At 42.1% G+C, this 18,299-nt stretch overlaps 1 protein-coding gene across 1 annotated transcript in view; it reads left to right on the top strand.

Annotated features, from left to right (window-relative positions):
- Positions 1-3,973: 3,973 nt before the first annotated feature.
- The window catches only part of Cpa6 (carboxypeptidase A6), a 339,815-nt gene continuing 325,489 nt past the window's right edge, over positions 3,974-18,299 (top strand). Inside the window, exon 1 of the mRNA XM_008854783.2 lies at positions 3,974-4,254. Within this exon, the coding sequence (XP_008853005.1) occupies positions 4,139-4,254 (116 nt within the window). The 5' untranslated portion in view covers positions 3,974-4,138. The remainder of the gene's footprint in view (positions 4,255-18,299) is intronic.

Genomic DNA, 18,299 nt, shown 5'->3' with positions numbered 1-18,299 from the left:
CCAAAGCACTAGGCACTGGAGTCCAGAAGAAAGGAAAGAACAATGTAAACAAAGACACAACACCAGGAGACCAGGCAACCTGGGGAATTTCCAATCCCCAAGGCATTTCTGATGCTTAGGCGATCTTTCTTCTACCTAGGTGAACACTGTAAATCATTCCTTCCATGAATTCTGTTTCCCTCCTGATAAAGTGTACAGAGTTTCATGTATGCAACAAACGGAATACAGCTCTACACTTAAAGAAAAATGGTTTTATAAACACCAGAGAAAAAAATTAATTCAACATAAGGAGCCCCATAGCTAAATTACAAGATTTTTAAGGAAAGGGACACAAAAGAGAGATTAATTCAATTGATGCTGGGAGACTTGGCAAGATCAGTGAATTGTGACATTAGTGAATCATTTTAAACAAAAAATCATTTCAGATGTCATGAACCTGAAACTGACCCTTTCAGAGGAACTTGGTTATACTTGCCAGGTAGAGAAAATGAGAAAGGTAAGTATGCTTTCTCCCTTGATAAGTACTCAGGCTGCCACACTGCAGTGTCCAGAAGTTCTTGGCCATGATTTTTTTCTTTCACTTCTTTTAGGATATATGCATATATTATTTACATATATATGTGTGTGTGTGTGTGTGTGTATAATTTTCCTAATGTGTCTGTGTCCCGGTGTTTGACAATAGAACTAGTGAACAGGAAGTCTCTGCTTGACCATGACTCTTAGGGGAACTTGACAAATGTGTGGGTGAGCCCTACTAGCTCATTCTCCCTTGCGGACTACCACAAGACTTGGCAAGGAGGTAACTTGGCATCCTTATTAATAGAGAAAGCACACCCCCAAAGTGGGTTTTCTGGTGAAAGTAGAAGCAAGCTGATGCAAAGCAATTCAGAACTAATTTTTAAATTTTTTTTTTTTTGTCTTTTTGAGACAGGGTCTCCCTGTAGCCCCCGCTGGCCTGGAACTCACTTTGTAGACCAGACTGGACTTGAACTCACAGAGATCTGCCTGCCTCTGCCTCCCGAGTACTGGGATTAAAGGTGTGTGTTTCATACAGTAAACCATGTTTATACCCCCTTCCCCAATGGTACCCTCCCATAGACCCCCCAATGAAGTTCATACATCCTGTCATTTGTAATAAGGCCTATCATGTAAAGTTAGTGTCCCCAGATGTCCCTCAGTGCAAATTCATTCCCTGGGATCTAGTCAGCCTATCTAGAGTCCTTGCCTTTAAGAAGATCAGCTTTTCCTCACCCAGCAGCAATCAGTTGCCAATAATTCTTCAACTAAGATTAGGGCCTGCTGTTCATTTCCACAGTTCTGTGCTGGGATTTTTGTCTGCTTAAGTTTGCATGGGGCTTGTGCATGCTGACACCATTATTGTAGATTTGTATGAAAAGGGTCCCGGGTGCCTTAGGACTATTTCTGTATGGTTGTGCACCTCCTCCCTGGCTCTTACAATCTTTCTGGCCCCCTTCTGCAATGGCCCCTGAGCCCTGGGTGGGTGGATTTTAATATAGGAGTCCTATCTAAGGACCCGCACTCTGCAGACTCTTATTCTCTGTGTTTTGGTCATTTGTAACCTTTTGCATTCCTGGCCCTCTGTTGCATGAAGGAGCTTCATTATTCCATGAGCCTTAGGTGTAGAGGTTGTATCCTAGATGTGCCACTTAGACTTGGGCAATTCACAGACAATCTCTGTGTATGACAACTTGTGGAACTCTGTAATTATCTGTCTCTTGGAAAAGAAATTTCTTGGGTAGGTGGTGACTGGGATGCTTGTCTATAAATTTCTAATGATCAATATTTTGCACATGGTAAGAAATTACATTTGTCTAGGGATGTGACAGCCTTGGAGTTTTCTTTAAGATCTATGACCAGTTATGTGTATTTGGCTAGGTTTACAGTACCACACATGAGTTTCCTCTAACTGAGTGGGCTTTAAGTCCAATTAGAGAGCTATTGATTAGCCCTAAGATAAAAGTGCCACTACTGCACCAATATTGTTTTCTCTACTGGTCATTGATGTGGTTTTTAGGCCTTGAAGCTAGAGTTGGACCATTGATTGATGTTCTCCCTTGGCAGCTTGCGTGGTGTTCTCCAAAGCTATGAGAGCTAGCCTTCAGGGGAGGTGGCTTCCAGTCGTTTTCAGCTCAGCTGCTCTAAATCCTATGCCCAAAGTATATCCTGTATCCAGCAATAGGGTTTTACCATCAAGTTCTGGGAGGCAATCAAGGACTGTGGCAACAGCCTGTGTAATTTTGGGAGTCTCTTGCACTACCCTGATCAACAACTCAAAGGACTTTTCTCCTGTCTAGCACTGTATCTTGTTATGTAGCCTTCAGCTATACTCACTGACACATAGAGATATTTTTTGAGTAGTTTTTCATAGGTTTTTTTTTTTTTTTTGGACCAATGCAATTCCCTCTGGTTTTTTTATACTAGGTAAGCATTATTTATCTCTCCTCTTTCTCTCCCTGTCTTATCCTCTCTTCCTACCCTCCCCATTTAAAGTGTCCCCATTTCTCCCTTGCTAATTTCTGTCTAGCTTTTCAAACACCAATGTGAGAAATTTCCAGCAGGAACTGACTCGCTCCAGGGTGGCTTGGTTTGTTTTCATCTCCTAGTCTAGAGAGAAGGAAAAAACAGGGCTCATTCTAAAATCAAGGCTTGCTACTCAAAGTATGGCTGAGGGGACAGCCCATAAGCATTACCTGGAAACTTCTTAGAAGTGCAAAAGTTCCCACTGCAGGGGCAACTGCCTCAGATCTGGTGTAACAAGATTTCCAGGTGATTTGCATGCACTTAAATCAAGAGAAGCCCTGCCCTAGACCAGCTTGCTGGCTGAACATTGGAATCACTGAAGAAACTTGTTCTCTCTTTCTCTCCCTGTCCCTGTCTCTCTCTTCTCTCTCTCTCTCTCTCTCTCTCTCTCTCTCTCTCTCTCTCTGTGAGACACACGTGTGTGTGTGCATGCACATATATGTACAGACACCCTCACCAGCACAATCATATGTTGGTCAGTGGTCAATGTTGGGAAACCTCCTCCATGGCTCTCTGCCTCACTCGCTGAGACATGAGATAGTCTTGTCACTCAGTCTGGAGCTCCCTGTTTTAACCAAACTGGCTAGCCAGCAAGGCCCCAGAATCTACCTGTCTCCATACCCTCACGCCCCTCAGTTCTGGGATTATAGACATTCTCTGAGATACCTGGCTTTTACACAGATGTTGGAGATCCAACCTAGGTCCTAATGCTTGCCCAACAAACACTCCATCCCCTGAGCCATCTCCCCAGCCCCTGGGGAAGCTTTGTCAAGGACAGATCCCAGTCTTCAGGATTCTGATTTAAATGTTCAGCCTCTCTAACCGGTTCCAAATGTTCAATGAAGGTCACAAAGCCCTGGGAGGCCCCCTAGTCCCTGGAGGAACTCTGCAAGGCTGCAGATTTGGGTGCTGTTGGTGCAGAATGAAAACTGAGGGCTCACTGTGGCCCAGTAAAGTCTCAGCTGGCATCAGGTACAGTCAGGAGCCAGAAAAGGCCAGGGCTGAGGACTCCTCCTGAGCATGTGTTCACCACATCCTTTCACTGTGCATTTCAGTCTGAGAAACCTGTGTGGAAATCTGTCATGTGAGAGCAAAACACTAAGCCTGGAGGTTCTCTGGCCCCTTGCTACTTGTCCTCATACATATTGTTGGCAATTAGGATAAGGGTGACAGAGAAAGGAAGGTTGTACAAAAAAAGTTAGGGGCCTCAAATTGGCAAAGAAGAGAAGTCAAAACCAGAAAAGGGTTACCCACAGGCTGCAGCACCCAGCAACCCCCTACCGTGAGTCAGCTCAGGGAGGCCCAGCCCCTTCCAGGGGAGCCTGATTAAGGATCAGCCCCTGCTTCCAGGCTGGGCTGGGCTGCAGCTTCCCCTTCTAAGACCAAGTCTTAACAGCAACTCCCCTTCTCCTCTGGCTGCCTAAACTTTTTTTTTTAAACTTGGCTGGAAAGAGGTGTCACATTTTGCTCATTCCCAAGCCTTCTCCCCCACCCCCTGCCCAGATAGCTTGCATGGTGAGCAGAGGGTGCTGTGAGCCACCTCCAGCCTCCTCCTCCGGTGACCGCTGGAACTTTCAACTCCTCATATTGCAAGGCTATGAAGTTCCTTGGGAAGCCCGGGAGCCAGACAGCTGCTTTTCAACTTCTTTGCTGGCTCTTTCTGAAGATTCTGCAATCAGGGTACTGCCACCCTTACAACAACCACTATGCTGGGTAAGTAGACTACCTTTCATGCCCCACAGGGCTTTTTGATTTGGGTGAGAGGGCTGTTTTTGCTCGTGTGTGTGTGTGTGTGTGTGTGTGTGTGTGTGTGTGTGTGTGTGTCTTACTTTTTTGGTTCATGTGAATCTGCAAACTTTCATAGTCCCCTCTCTAAAAGGTACATGCAGCAACCAGCATTTGACTGAGAAAGTGCTGTGGGTGAATCTGGCTTTCAAACAGTTGAGACTGTGCCAGCCTCAGCGGTGGCCTGGGGGTTGAATAGGATTCTGCCTTTGGAGTGTGGTGCCAGTATCTGCAGTATTTGCCTTGGTTGATGCTCAGTGTGAAGGATGCTGTTATACCACGTGAATTGTGACCTGAAAATTCAAGCGCCTCCTTTAGAACTGGCTACGCCAGTAGTCTGTTGAAATTCACCAGAGATTAAATTAAGAACTGAGCAGGGAGTTTTAAAAATATATATATTGTTAGTATTCAGAGTGGTTGTTAGATTTTCAGATCTGACCAATTCAAACAATTCAATTCAAAATAAGCAGAAAAAATTTTAAAGCAGGATAAAAGTAGTCAACTGTAAAATTAAGGGTATTTTTTCTGAAGGTTAAACAGAAGAAAAACAATCCGCTCCCCCACCCCCCATAGGTTAGCAAGACCTGCGGTGGTGTTCTTAGGGAGGCCCAGGGCTGTACATATAAAGCAATGCATTACTATGCATGTTCTTATTATCCTGAAGGCTTGCTGGGTACAGACAGCATGTGCTTGGCTCCAATTTGCAGGGGGCTGTTCTCTGAATCTGGAAATTATGGCATGCCTGCATTTTAGAGAGGAGCCTTAAATAGAACATCTAGTTCAGTTGCTTAAAACAGAGAAGGAAAACTAGTGTGAAGACTTTTTAAGTCGTCTACCGTATCACTCAGTAATCACCAGTTCATAAAAGTTCAGCATCCCAAAGAAAAGTTGTTTGTTGTAGAAAGGGAATGCAGAGCTCCTGGCACCTAAAACACACAACTGTGCTTACCTTCCTCTCTCATGGGAGCTGGGCATGGCTTTTAGTGATCCTCCAAACAGGAAGACTTGCAAGGGATAGGGGGGTGGATTCAAAAACATTCTCTTAATTTTAGAGGACACAGGATGGAGGTAAGGTATTAACTCAGAGGTGGGAATATAATCTTTGATTTTCCCACCCTGTTATTTTGGGGAGGCACAGAAAGGAGCTACCATCTGAAGGTTTCCTTCTAGTCTCCTGGACACACAAGGTTCAGACTTTACATCATGTGAAACACACACCCATACACACACACTTTGGAGATACGGGTATGGAAGTCCGTACTTGATTGATCTACAGCCTAAGATTGTAGAGGAGTTAATTCTGACTCTCCAGCTGATGGCAGGCCATATGATAAACATATATCACCAATTTCCGTGTGCTCCTGTGATTCAGGACCTCACTCCTCCACTCAGTTGTGGCCCTGTCCATAATGACTTCGGTGTGTGGGACGCCTTAATAATAAGTCACCGAGCCTGCTGCAGCTGAGAAACTGTGCACCTTGCTCTGAGCACCACTTGGTAGGAGACATGGGCCAGCGGCAGTATCTTTTCCAGATAGAACTTTTAGCAACTGGAGCTCTGCTGGAGATTATCCTGTCTTCTCTGTTACTCTCACTGAAAGCTCTAATGGCCATTTTCTCTTTGGCTGCCACATAGTAAGGTAGTCCCAAATGTGTAAATTACCACATGTGTGAAAGTTGTAAGGGAAAAAAAAAAAAAGATGAAGAAATGAGTATCTGAAGAATTGAGCTTTACCTGCCCATTATAATAGAAGCCTCTGGCCTCCTTAAAACCAGAGTTTTTGTGAGTATCCTCACCTCTGAAAATGGAGGATTTTAACTTCTCTTCAAGAGACAGACATCATTCTCTCATCACCAGTCACAGATGCTACTTACATCTGGGGTGTCTTACTTTGTTTACTTTGTCCATGTTTAGATTTCAGGGGATAAGAATCTGATGGGAAGACGGGGTAAAATAACATCTAGCATCTTTGCCTGTGCCCATTCAAAGTTATTGTAAACAGCCTCTTTTTTGCCCTTTCATAGGTTTTCTTTGTTTATTTTCTTGTTAACAATTATGGAGCAACCTTCTTTCTTGCATTCTCATAAAGGTATTTAGTAGTTCTTGGTCAAATGCAATAATATCGGAGCATGAATAAAAATTAGAACATTCGGGGGACATAAGCATGCCTCCAGAGGGCAGCCAATGAGCAGCACATTCTCCTGTTCGCAAACAGTAGAGCTGGGTAGGGCCAATGTGCAGTAGAGGCTTCTTTAATGGCAAATGTGTCTCAGGAAACAACAACAACAATAAAAAGTGAGTAGAGAGACTATGAGGCTGCAAGGGAAATCAAAAGAGAAAAGCTGAGACCTTTTTGGATAACGGTATCAAATCACACATTTACAAGAGGGATTTAAAAAGACAGAAAAGAAACAAAACAAAGCATGGACAACAACTTGACTTGGAATAATATTAACTCTACTGACACTCAGCTGTTGGAGGGCTTCAGGGGCTATGAACACCAAGTCAAACATTTCAGCACTAAACAAAGGGCCCTCAGTAAATGAGACTCCCACGGACGCAAACATCACTTTGTTCTCCTCTTCCCCATATCTTGTTTTCCTGGAAGCAAACCTAGTTATTTACTACACTGTGAAATTATAGCAAACAAATAATGATCTGCATCACAGGTGTCTGTGTGCACATGTGTGTGTGTGCGAGTGTACTCACACAATAATAAAAGAACTGAGAAATATACAATAAATTCTGGCCACACTGTGGAATTAACCTTGGGTAGTTTTTGAGAATTACTTACTCATTACCACCTTTCCTGCTACTCAATGTCTCGTTAAGTCCTGATGTACAACTTTTAGTTACTTTTTCCATTGCTATGAAACAAAATACCAAAACAGGGTAAGGAAGGAAGGGTTATTTGAGCTCCCAATTTGATGGTATAGTCCATCATGACAGGGAGGGAAGGGAGGGCATAGCCAGAGGAGAATAAGATAGCCTGTCACATTGCATCCAGTCAGGAGACAGAGGCATGACACTAGTGTTGTGTTCACTTTCTCTTTCTAATTCCATCTGGGATCCCAGCCCATGGAATGGTGCTATCCACATTCAGGGTATAGCTTCCCTCTCAGCTAAACCTTTCTGGAAACACCCTCACAGATATGCCCAGAGATTGTTTCCTAGGTGATTCTAAATCTAGGCAAGTTGACAATCAAGATTACCATCACACTGGCTTTCAATTTCTATTTTCTCACTCTCAGTAGCTCTGTTATCTTGTGTAAGATCCTTCATCTCTCTGAGACTGTCTCCTTATCCAGAGAAAATAGAAGTAATATTAGCACCTTCTTCACTCAGTTGTTGTGAGGATTGAAGATGAGCATAAATATTGCAAGGTGTTTGGCACTTAGTAAGTACTTCATACACTGGTAAGAGGGCTACTATTTACCACTACCTAATAGAAATATTTACAAAAGTATTAATTTTCTCAGCAATATTATGTCACTGATATATTTTATTTTACAGATAAGCTAAATTAAGTACAGGCTGGATAACTCAAGTTCAACACCAACTCACTTAAGGCCACTGCAAGGACATTCTCATCCAGCTCTGCCTGGCTCCACAGACAGTACCTCTGAATCTAACACTCATTCAGGAAAAACTGGTTGTTTCATCTTGTTTGGGAAAATGATAGTTTTATGACAATAAAGGGAAAGTGTACAAAATGAAGGTGAAATTGGAAGTTTAGCATTGGTCACCTTCTCTGTGGGGTGGATGAATCACTGATGGAAGGAAACATTGTTGGGAAGACAAGTAGAGTCCACAAAGAATAGAAAACAGGTTATGATGGAACTTTAGATGTCCCCCCCAAACAAAAGTAGTGTTGAAAATGACTGTGGAGGGTCCCACCTCAAGACGAAGACCTGGAGGCAATCAGTGGATGCAGAAGGAAGGAGAGTCAGTTTTCCCCACGGACTAGTTCCCTAAAAAGTTGTCTAATCACACATGGGTAGCCCTAAATACAGGTACACACAAACACCACTAAATGGACTCAGTGCATTTTATATATATGTGTGTGTGTGTGTGTGTGTGTGTGTGTGTGTGTGTGTGTAACATTTATAAAGAAGAGAACAAGAAATTTAGAGGGGTGCTAGAGAGATGGCTCAGTGGTTTAGAACACTTGCACTTGCAGAGGACCTAGATTCGGTTCCCAACACCAACATGGCAGCTAACAACCATCAATAACTCCAGTTCCAGGAGATCTAACACCCTCTTCTGATCTCTGGGGGCACTTAGCAACATGGATGCACTTACATACATGCAGGCAATACATTTTATACACATAAAATAAAATTTTTAAAAATTTAAAGTATCGCTTCTGTTCTCTTTCTGGTCTTTTCCTCATATATGGACTACACTTTTTATTGTTGTTGTCCAGCAAGTCTTGATAACTCTCTTCTGATTTTATTTTCATTTTTGTTCTTTGCGAAGCCCTCTTCTGACCTCCACAGCATTGCACAACACGGGTGCACTTACATACATGCAGGCAATACACTCATACACATAAAATAAAAAGAATAAAATAATTTTAAAAATAGAATGGGGGCATGGGAGGAGTTGGTGAGGGACTAGGAGGGATGAAAATAATGCAAAGACAATATTCATGTATGGAATTCTTGAAAGTAAAAAAAATTAAAGAAAAAGAAAATGGCTGTGGACATATGCCTCCATTCTTGTAACAAGTGTTTGAGTGTTCATTGTGTGCCACGGACGTTGACAGACAGTTCTAAAGGAACTGGCCCACACATACAATAACTATCTAGTGTGGAAAGGCTGCACAAGCAGGCTCTCATGAGCAGTGGTAGGCATGCTCAAGGCACCAACATAGAAGGCTGGAAATTCTCTCTCAGACTCACCTCATTCTGATCTCCCAGTCCTGCTGTGCCTCTGGTTTTGGTGTAGAGAACTGGCTTCCTACCATACCACTTCTTGTAACTTGAGCCTACTAGTTGAGGGTCTGCTGCTGAGGGAATTCCCTCCTCATCCAGCCCTGCATTTATTGCCACAGCCTCTCATATTCAGTGAGGCTTGTTCTGCTCCTCTTTTCTTTCTCAGGGGGAGCAGCTTGGTGACGCTGCCTTTTCCTATATGGCTGTAGGTATATTCAGGGCTGGTGACAGCAGCTGTCCAACCAGCTGGTGTGTTCTGATGAGTCAGTGTCTGTGCTAAAACCCCTAAAACACACTCCTCTACTGGTGGGTATTTATCTACAAGTTCTGTAACCATTTCTGAAAATGGGATATGGGGATTGCAAGAAGAAAGTAAGGTTATTTTAAGTGGTTTGGTCCTCAAAATCCTGGGAGGCCTGGAGTTGGGATGTGATCTATCAAGGAGAAGACGGTGGGAAACACAGTGACCCAAGAGATCAGACCAGTCATGAGGACATGGTGCCTGTCTTCCACCCTTGCTCTCTGGTAACACTCACTGCCTCTCAACAGTTGTTGTCCTTTCTTTGAATTCCAATTTATAGAAACCTAGGGCTGGAGAACAAGAGGCCATTTGAATCTGAAAGCTCCTTCTACATTGAAGGTTAAAGGTCCCTTCAAATTGGATACCCATAAGTCTCCTCTTCTCCAAGAATTACCCAAGTGACCATGAGAGTCCCATTTGTACCTACTGTTCGAACATATGACATGGCAGTGCCCTCTTTCCATCTGCAAAGAGTCCCGACCTGGAGGGTGAACTGTGGGTGTGACCTCTTCTTTGCTGTTGGCTTCTTTCATGAAATTTCTTGCATTTCTTCAAGTAGCTTCTTATTACATTTCTAAAGAACAAATTTGTCTGCAATTATCCCATTCTGGTGACCAGTATTATCATTTGTACTTCCCTCTCCCTTGAAATGGCTGCCAGCTATTTCCAGGCCTTCTTTACCTCAACCTGGGGTAATTTTTTTCTAAAATGACTTTCTTTAGTCCTTTCTCATACTGATTATCTTACTAAAGTAAAATTTACATTATTCTTTTGCTCAAAGGTCAGCTTTGGCTCCGTGTTGCCACCTTAAACAAATCTAGATTTATCTAGCTGGCTTTTAAGGCTCCCGTAATTGGTCTGCCGTGTATTTCCTGCCTCTATTCCACTTTTCCTCCTCTGAGTCCTCTCTAACAGAGGAGCTGCAGTCCTGCATACTTCTAGCTAGTGAAGCAGGCAGACCCAAAAGCCCAAGGCAAGAAGCAGCCCTCTCAGCTCATGAATGACCAGAGAAGTGTGCTAGTTGTCTGAGGCATTAGAAAGCACATGTGCTGAATTCTAAGGATGGCTTTCCTTTCTTCCACAAGGCAGTGTGTGGTTATTCTCCAGTGCTTCCTAGAAGCTCCTTTTAGTCCCTTTCTCTCTATATTAATGGTAGAGTATTTTTAGTTTTCCTTATGTGCTAGCTTAAAGTAGAGCCCCTAAGAATGGACTGCTTATCATTATAGCAAAAGCTTTCTTCTCCGTAGTGTGCTATGGGGCCTCATGCTTTGTTTGCTAAAGACATATAAGGCTGGGACTAGAGACATGGCTCAATAGTTAAGAGCACTGACTGCTCTTGCAAAGGATCTGGGTTCAATTTCCAGTACCCACATAGCAGTTAACAGTCCTTAGCTCCAGTTCCAGGAGATCCAATGCCCTCTTCTGACCTCTGTGGGTATTGCATTACATGGGTACCCTTACATACATGCAGGCAATACACTTCTACACAAAAAATGAAAAATAATAAATTTAAAAAAGACATACAAGGCTGCAGCTCTCTTTCCGTTGACCTAAACTCACAGGCAGACAGTTCTCAGGGAGGCTCGGCCCTCTCTCCATGCACTGAGCTAGTAGTAGAAAGAGAAATATTTCAGATGTTCCTAGGCCACTTTCTCCTCGGAGCCCAGTCTGATAACAGATCCTTTATTTATGGCACCAGGATATTTTCTGGGTGACACCATTAAGCATAATCACGTCCACCTCTTGAAAAGCAGCAAAGGATGTTTCTGCTTCATAACTTTACCATTTAGCTTGTACTAGCCATAAACACATAGAATGTATTTTGGTTTTTATAAATGGAATTACAGTAGAGAAAAGAGAAGTTCTTTTGGTGATTTGTTTCTGAATCTTCATTACAATCAATAAGTATATAACTAGCTTATTGAGTTTAATTTGCTTTGCTAAATCAATGATGTTCTGTTCTGCCTGTAGGTATCTGATTTTTTTATGATAAAGTAGAATGCAAAGGATGGAGCTTCAGGAGCACATTGTGGGTAGTACTGTTACAAGTTTCCTAAAAGTTATCTAATTAAAGGCTAAAATCTACTTCTAACTGGGTTCCTTCAACAAAATTGCCATCTTTACTCTTGTCAGTGTGTCGTAAAGATGGTAAAACATTTTCTTCTTTTAGTATCTATTTTTGGATATCATTGTGTTGTTTTGCTTTTGTTCCGGTTTTTGTTTGTTCAGGTTTGTTTGGTCGGTTGGTTGGTTTTGCTATTGTAAAGAACCCTTAACCTCAGTGGCCTGAACAAATTCATTTTCCACTCATATATAAGCCCAGAACAACTATGGTTGGTTGACAGTAGCAAAGATCCAGGCTCTTGTGTTCCTATGGCTTTGCTCCTGCTCGATACCTGACTCCCAACATTTCAGCTAACAGGAGAATGGAAAGGAAAGGCCAAAGTCCAGAAGTTCAAACACTATTTCTTTTGGGCTAGAATTAGGTAGATGCTTTAGGTACAAGGGAGGCTGTAAAATATGTCATTAGCTGAAGGCCAGATCTGTGAGAACTTGTTTCGAGAAAACTAGCAGCTTTCAATGGCCACACTGACATCCTGTGACCACAACCCATTCTTTCTTCTACTTGGTTCACCTGAAGGAACAAACTCCAAATGCAGACTTTACACTTTAAGCTAATTGAAAATACACATTTTTATTTTGTAAATGCTCTTTTAAAGTCACAGAATGCCAGAACTAAAGGAGAAAAAAAATCCCAGTCCAAGCTCCTTTTTTAAAATGTGAGAAAGCAGAACTCCAAAATGATAAAAGGATTTGCAGAGCTAGAGTTAAGACTAAAACCCAGGTCAGCGAGTTCACAGGATACTTCACAGCTGACACTATTGCCTTTAGTGACTCAAGAAGCTGTCTTACCCTTTTATATTCCCTAGAGTTGCTGAAGATGGAGCCAAGTGATTTAGCAAGGCTTGGAAGTCTTTAATGAGGGAAGATTTCATTTCTATAAATATTTGTAAGGTGTCTGCCTATTGCTAGTCTGGAATTGTAGAGATGAAAGAGCAGTTCATACACACAATATAATAAGTAACTCACTCAAGTAAACAAACAGTTCCAACCCTAGAATCCCTCTGCCCACAGAAGAATTTCTTAGTGCCAGGTGTGTACAGGAAAGGATCATCTATTCCAAGCTGAAGGATGGAGAGAAGGTCAAAGTTGGTTTCTCAGTTATGAAATCTTTCTTAAAGAACAAATAGAAACTTCAGTTGATTATTAAACATGCAAGCTACTTTGCTTTTCCTTTTAAATGACTAGTACTGAAAGATGGCCCAATCTCAGTCATAAAATATAATGAAATCAACAAGTGGAATTCAGATTAAGACTTTCCAGACACAGGGAATCTATTATTAAAAAGAATTACAGGTGAAGCCTAGATAATTGGGGTAATTTTGCTTCTCTTTGTGAGAATAAGAAGTAAGCTAAACTAAGGCTGCAGAGGCAGGTGAATTAATGGCACACTTCATGACATAACACGCAATCCCAATTTCACCTAATGTGGTAGAATGCTAATGAGTTTTAAGCATGGAATTCAAATAAGTAGATTTTTAAAAAAAAATAAAGTTCTTTCTGAAATCAGTGAGATAAAGACTTAAAGACTGATGGCTATCGGATATAAGAAAACTGGCATATTATATCCATGATTGGAGCATGAAGTTGTAGTGGCAACAAAAGGCAAATGTGGAAATCGGTTAAAGAAATACGCAAGAAGCAACAAGTGAAATTAGGGAGTAAAAAGAGGGAATAGTGTAAAATGATCCTCAGGATTGTGTAACTGGACTAACTTTCTAGAGAAGATAAACTATCAGATAAATGCAGTTTAAGGGGCCCATAATGTGCTCAGTTAGGTATATGGATATATCTAAGAGAGAGTGATGTAGACTCTGAAATGCACTCTACAAACTGACATGCATGCAGAATTTTTTAAAAAACTGATGAAACACCCAGGAAGCGTGTGTGGCATGAAAAGAAACCAGAAGCAAAAACTAGGGAGAAAGTCAAAGAAGAATCTGGTAGTAAGGTCCATTTAGTAAAAATATAGGAAAAAAGTTCAAGGAAAAGAGTTCCAGGAAGGAGAGGTCAACAGCACTGGTTATTGCCAAGTGGTACCTCCTGGTTTCCATGAAGGAAACCGTGTGTGGCGCCATCAAAGACATCTTAGGTCAAGTGATGCGTGAGAACCAGAGCATAGCAAGTTGAAGAAAAACTGAGTGGAATGTGAGTGTAGACCATAATTTCAAGAGGCTGAGGGGAAGGCAGGCACGGGGGTGAGGGATCTATAGTGCTAGTCGAAGGAGGGCTTTGCTATTGTGATTTTACTTAAGGAAGGGACAGTATGGTCATATCTCGTGCCAGGAAGTATGAATAAGGGTGAGAAGTTGTAGATGAAGGAAAGGCAGAGGGAAAGTGACGAAGTTGGATCGCTACAAGACAGAACACTGTCTTGAGAGGGTGTCCTCTCTCTCTCTCTTCTACAAAGTAGGAAGTGAAGTCCAACTCTGTGAAGATATAGTGAATAGACAACCTGAAAAGGGGAGAGTAGATTTAGATTTCAGTTGTTCCTGAGGGAAATGGCTTGAGTTCTTTAGAAGGATCACCATCCATTGACAAAGATGTAAAGTTTAGAATAGAACCATGCCTCTGGTTCCATGAATTTCTTCTGGATCATTCATGTCACTTCATGGGACCAGCAGCATGTATACATAGACTCCCATCATTTTCACAGAAGGGGGAGGACATATCTTTAAACATACATCTATGAAGTCACAAAGTCAGTCAAACAAGATTAATATCAATAGTTTCCTCAGCCCTCCCCCGATCCATTCTCTGTCTTTTCTCTATGTCTGGGAGATGGGCCTCTCAGCCTGCATCTAGCTACATGGTCCAGCAGACCAGCAGAAGCAGGAAGAGAGTAAGGTCAGCGTGTTCTTCCCCATCTGTCCTTGCTGGCTTCAGTACCACAGTTATGACAGTAGCTGGATCCTCTATGAATGAGTATCTTCTACTGATCAGCTATTTTCCAGGGACTAGCTTGCCCTGGCCTCTAAGATATGGTCCTTTTGTTCCTTAGACCCAGGGACCACTAATATCTGGATGCTTCAGCATTCTTGTCCACTCCTATCCTGCCCCCATCTCTGCAAATGGCCTCTTTATTAAACTATCTGTAACTGAACCATCTGAGCAGAATTCTCTCTCTGCTCCAGCCCTTTCAGATAGAAAAACTCGCCTGGAATTGAAGGAACAAAGAATACATGTTGAACTCTAAAGAATTGTTCCAGAGCAGTTTCTGGGGCTCTGAAATGAAATAAAGAAGAGCAGAAATTTAATAACTATGGAAGAAAGGAAAAGAGAATGCAACCACTAATTCCTGTATCGCTAACATTGGAGGAAATGGCGTAGTACTTTGTAATCAAAATATAATACAGGGAATTATGTTATGTGATTATGGTAATACTAATTGGAAATGCTCTCATGTAGACACATCCTGTTACAAAAACGACTGTTTGTATTTCCCACTGTATTTTTACCGAGACATTAAGTAAAATACTGTGAAAATATCTTAGTTTCTTAGAAAAATGAATAGATTTCCTCAACCCCACCTCCAGTTTCAGAGAACTGGAAGTAGCCTTTCCTGATCCATGTCATCAGTCCTTCCATCCTCTTTCCCCGCCCCCCTCACACACACACACTTACCGCTAACCACAATCTTATCCTCATTCCTTAGCTCCGCATAGGGTTAAGAATCTAGTGTGTCAAACACTTGTCTTGCAGAAAAAGTGGAAATCTCTGCTTCCTGGGGGCTATGTTTTAATTCAACAGTGTAGCAGAAAGACAGATAAGGGAAGGAGTGAAGGAGGAAAGGAGGGAAGGATAGACGAATGGATGGAGGGAACACATATGAACAAATAATCAAAAGAAATGAAAGTATCCATATATTAGGTCAGCACTGTTTTTCTTCTCCACTGTCATTTTATTGACATGTACTTCTTGTGTTTTTATGTTATTTCCATCCTAAGTTACCACCTGCTAAAAGATGAAACTTCTAGGGTATCACACATTTGTCATCAGATGAGAACCCTGGTCTATTTTTGCACTTACAGAATCTGCAGCCTTTTGCATAATGACATCATTGCCCTTATTTTCATCCCCCCACTTACCTTTCAGAATGTCTTCATCTTTTCAGACTAATTCATGAATCGCATAAGCATCTACTAAGTTCCTTTTTCTGATTTTACAGATTTGTAAAATATGGCTGAGGTCTTCCATCCTACCCATCATCAACACATGGGATGTCTGGTGATGTGATAACAATATATCTGGTATCAAAATCACTAAACATCCTGGAGGTTGAAGGCATCTGAAATCTGTCAAGAGAGCTAGTTATTTAGAGTAGCTAGTTATTTAGCATATTTTCTAAGAGTCTTCAATTTCTAAGCCATTGGCTTACAGGGAGGCAAAGAGAATTCTTGTAGGATAATTCAAACTTCTGTGGAAGCAAAGAAAAATGAGTATAAGTAATGAATAAAATAGATGTAATATCTAATAGAAAAATACTTGAGCATTTCATAGAAAAATAAATATAGTCTACTTTGGGATAGACTATAGAGATATGAGAATGAGATAGTCCTTCCTTTTTCCATAGGAGCCTGGTTTGCTGAGATAGTGTATTATCCATATCCTCTAAAATCACTTTTAACTCACCAATTATTCCCTCTATCCCCATACCTAGACTCTTTTGTATCAGATGCTTTTTTTTCCTATAACAAAACACCTAAAACAACAACTTAAAACAGAGGGTTTGAGAATACAGTTCATAGTTTGAGAATATAGCTCATTCTGTCAGGGAAAGCATAGAGGCAGGAGAGTGGAACAGCTGGCCACATCCCATCCAGTCAGGAGGCAGAGAGAGGGGGATGCTGCTGCTCCACTCAATGTGTCATTTTTATTCTTTCTATTCAGTCTGACACCCCAGCCCATGGAATAGCACCACCTACACTCACAGGGCATTCTCCTTCTTCAGTTAAACCTCTCTTGAAATGCCTTCAGACTCACCCAGAGGAGTGTTTTCTAGACAATTCTGAATCCAAGCAAGTTGACAAAAGAAATTAACCATCACACCTTCCTTCCACCCACTTCTGAACCCAAACCTTTCTACTAATAGGGGCAAAGAAAAGGAGGGAGAGAAGGAGGTTGGAAACACATATGAGCAAGTAGCAAAACAAGTGAAAATGTCAGTATATTAGATCAGCGTGTACTCCTTACTGACAAGATGGAAGACCACAGCATTTGTCCTGAGTCATCTTAGTTTCATCCCTTTTGCCACAAGCTATAAAGGCCCCTTATCTCCTCCCTTTTCTCCAAGGCATTTTCCATTCTGTTAACACTACTGGCAGAGGACCTGTCACAGACCCAGGAATATAGGAAGTTAGGTGCTAAAGGAAAAAAAAAAAAGCACTACTTCAGGTACTCATGAATAAAACAAAGTCTCTTGTGGGATTTACATTCTAATAGGATGATGGAAAATTAATAAACCATAGTGTTGAGTTCTGATAAGGGATATGGAGAGAGATAAAGTGCAGAAAGGGGCTAAAGAATGTCAGGAGAGTTGATGGGAGGAATAAATAGTGAAACCAGGAGTCATACAATGAAGGGCAGAAGTTTCCAGGCATAAGAAATAGGTAGGTGGGAGTCTCTGTCAGGCATGCCCTTGAACAGTGCTTCTCCAGCCAGCAGCATCACCGGTGACATGTTAGAAGTGTAAATTTTCAGGCCACATCCCCCTTCCCCTGGAATCAGGAAAGGTGGGAGTGGGGCAATCTGCACTTTAACCCGCCCACTCTGTGATTAAGGTAAAGGTTGAGAGCTCTGTAGAGGACCTGCAGCAGGGGCAGCAGAGAAATGTGAAGGGAGCTTGCATTGAAGGGAGCTGTCTGTCACTCATCCCTTGCTCCTGCTGCTCTTCTCCCTATTGATAGCTGTATACTCCCCTTTTCTTTTCAGTGTGAATTGCCTAGGATCACAGGCAGCCCTCTTCCTCTGATCCTTTTTCCACACAGCACATTTTGAGGAAACTCCTCACCCCGCTACGCACTTGTCCACCTTTCATGATTCAGTTCAAATATTTCCTCCCTCAGCCAGCCAAGAACATAAAGTCACCAATCAACTATGCTCACTCCAGCCTGAAATCCCATAGCGTCTGCTCTGTAGTTTATCCACTGGCTCAGAATCACTGTGTCACAGCTGTGCTAACAACCCTTGTAGATCAGCAAGCAGAGCACGATGTTGTATCTTCTTCTGCGTATCTGTATTCCCACACTCCCCCAAAGCAATAGCATTTTCACTAAAAATTAGGATACATGGAAAGGAGGCGGGGGGAGGGAGAGTACGGTGGAGGGAAAGAAACAAACTTGGAATCAAATCGCTGACACTTTGCCAGTTTAGACTAGAGCAGCAGTAAGGACTTGAAACCACTTGCCCTAATGGCTTCAGAGGGGTGTGAGGATCCAAGAACAGCCACCTCAATGTGCACAGGTGTGGCTTCCCCACTCTCCTGGCAGTGATTTCTCTTCATGCAATGTGTTTTGGGCCTTACCCTATTGTCCAAATTTGGACCTAGATGTTTTATTCATACAAACTCCTAAGATTACTTTGAGCTTCTTTCAGCTTTTGGGAGGAAATCTCTG

This window comes from Nannospalax galili, unplaced genomic scaffold, assembly GCF_000622305.1.
Source record: "Nannospalax galili isolate Female #2095 unplaced genomic scaffold, S.galili_v1.0 scaffold247, whole genome shotgun sequence".
In the NCBI taxonomy this organism is placed as follows: domain Eukaryota; kingdom Metazoa; phylum Chordata; class Mammalia; order Rodentia; family Spalacidae; genus Nannospalax; species Nannospalax galili.
The sequence above is the reverse complement of the archived record's forward strand: the minus strand, read 5'-3'. Positions and strand labels throughout refer to the sequence as shown.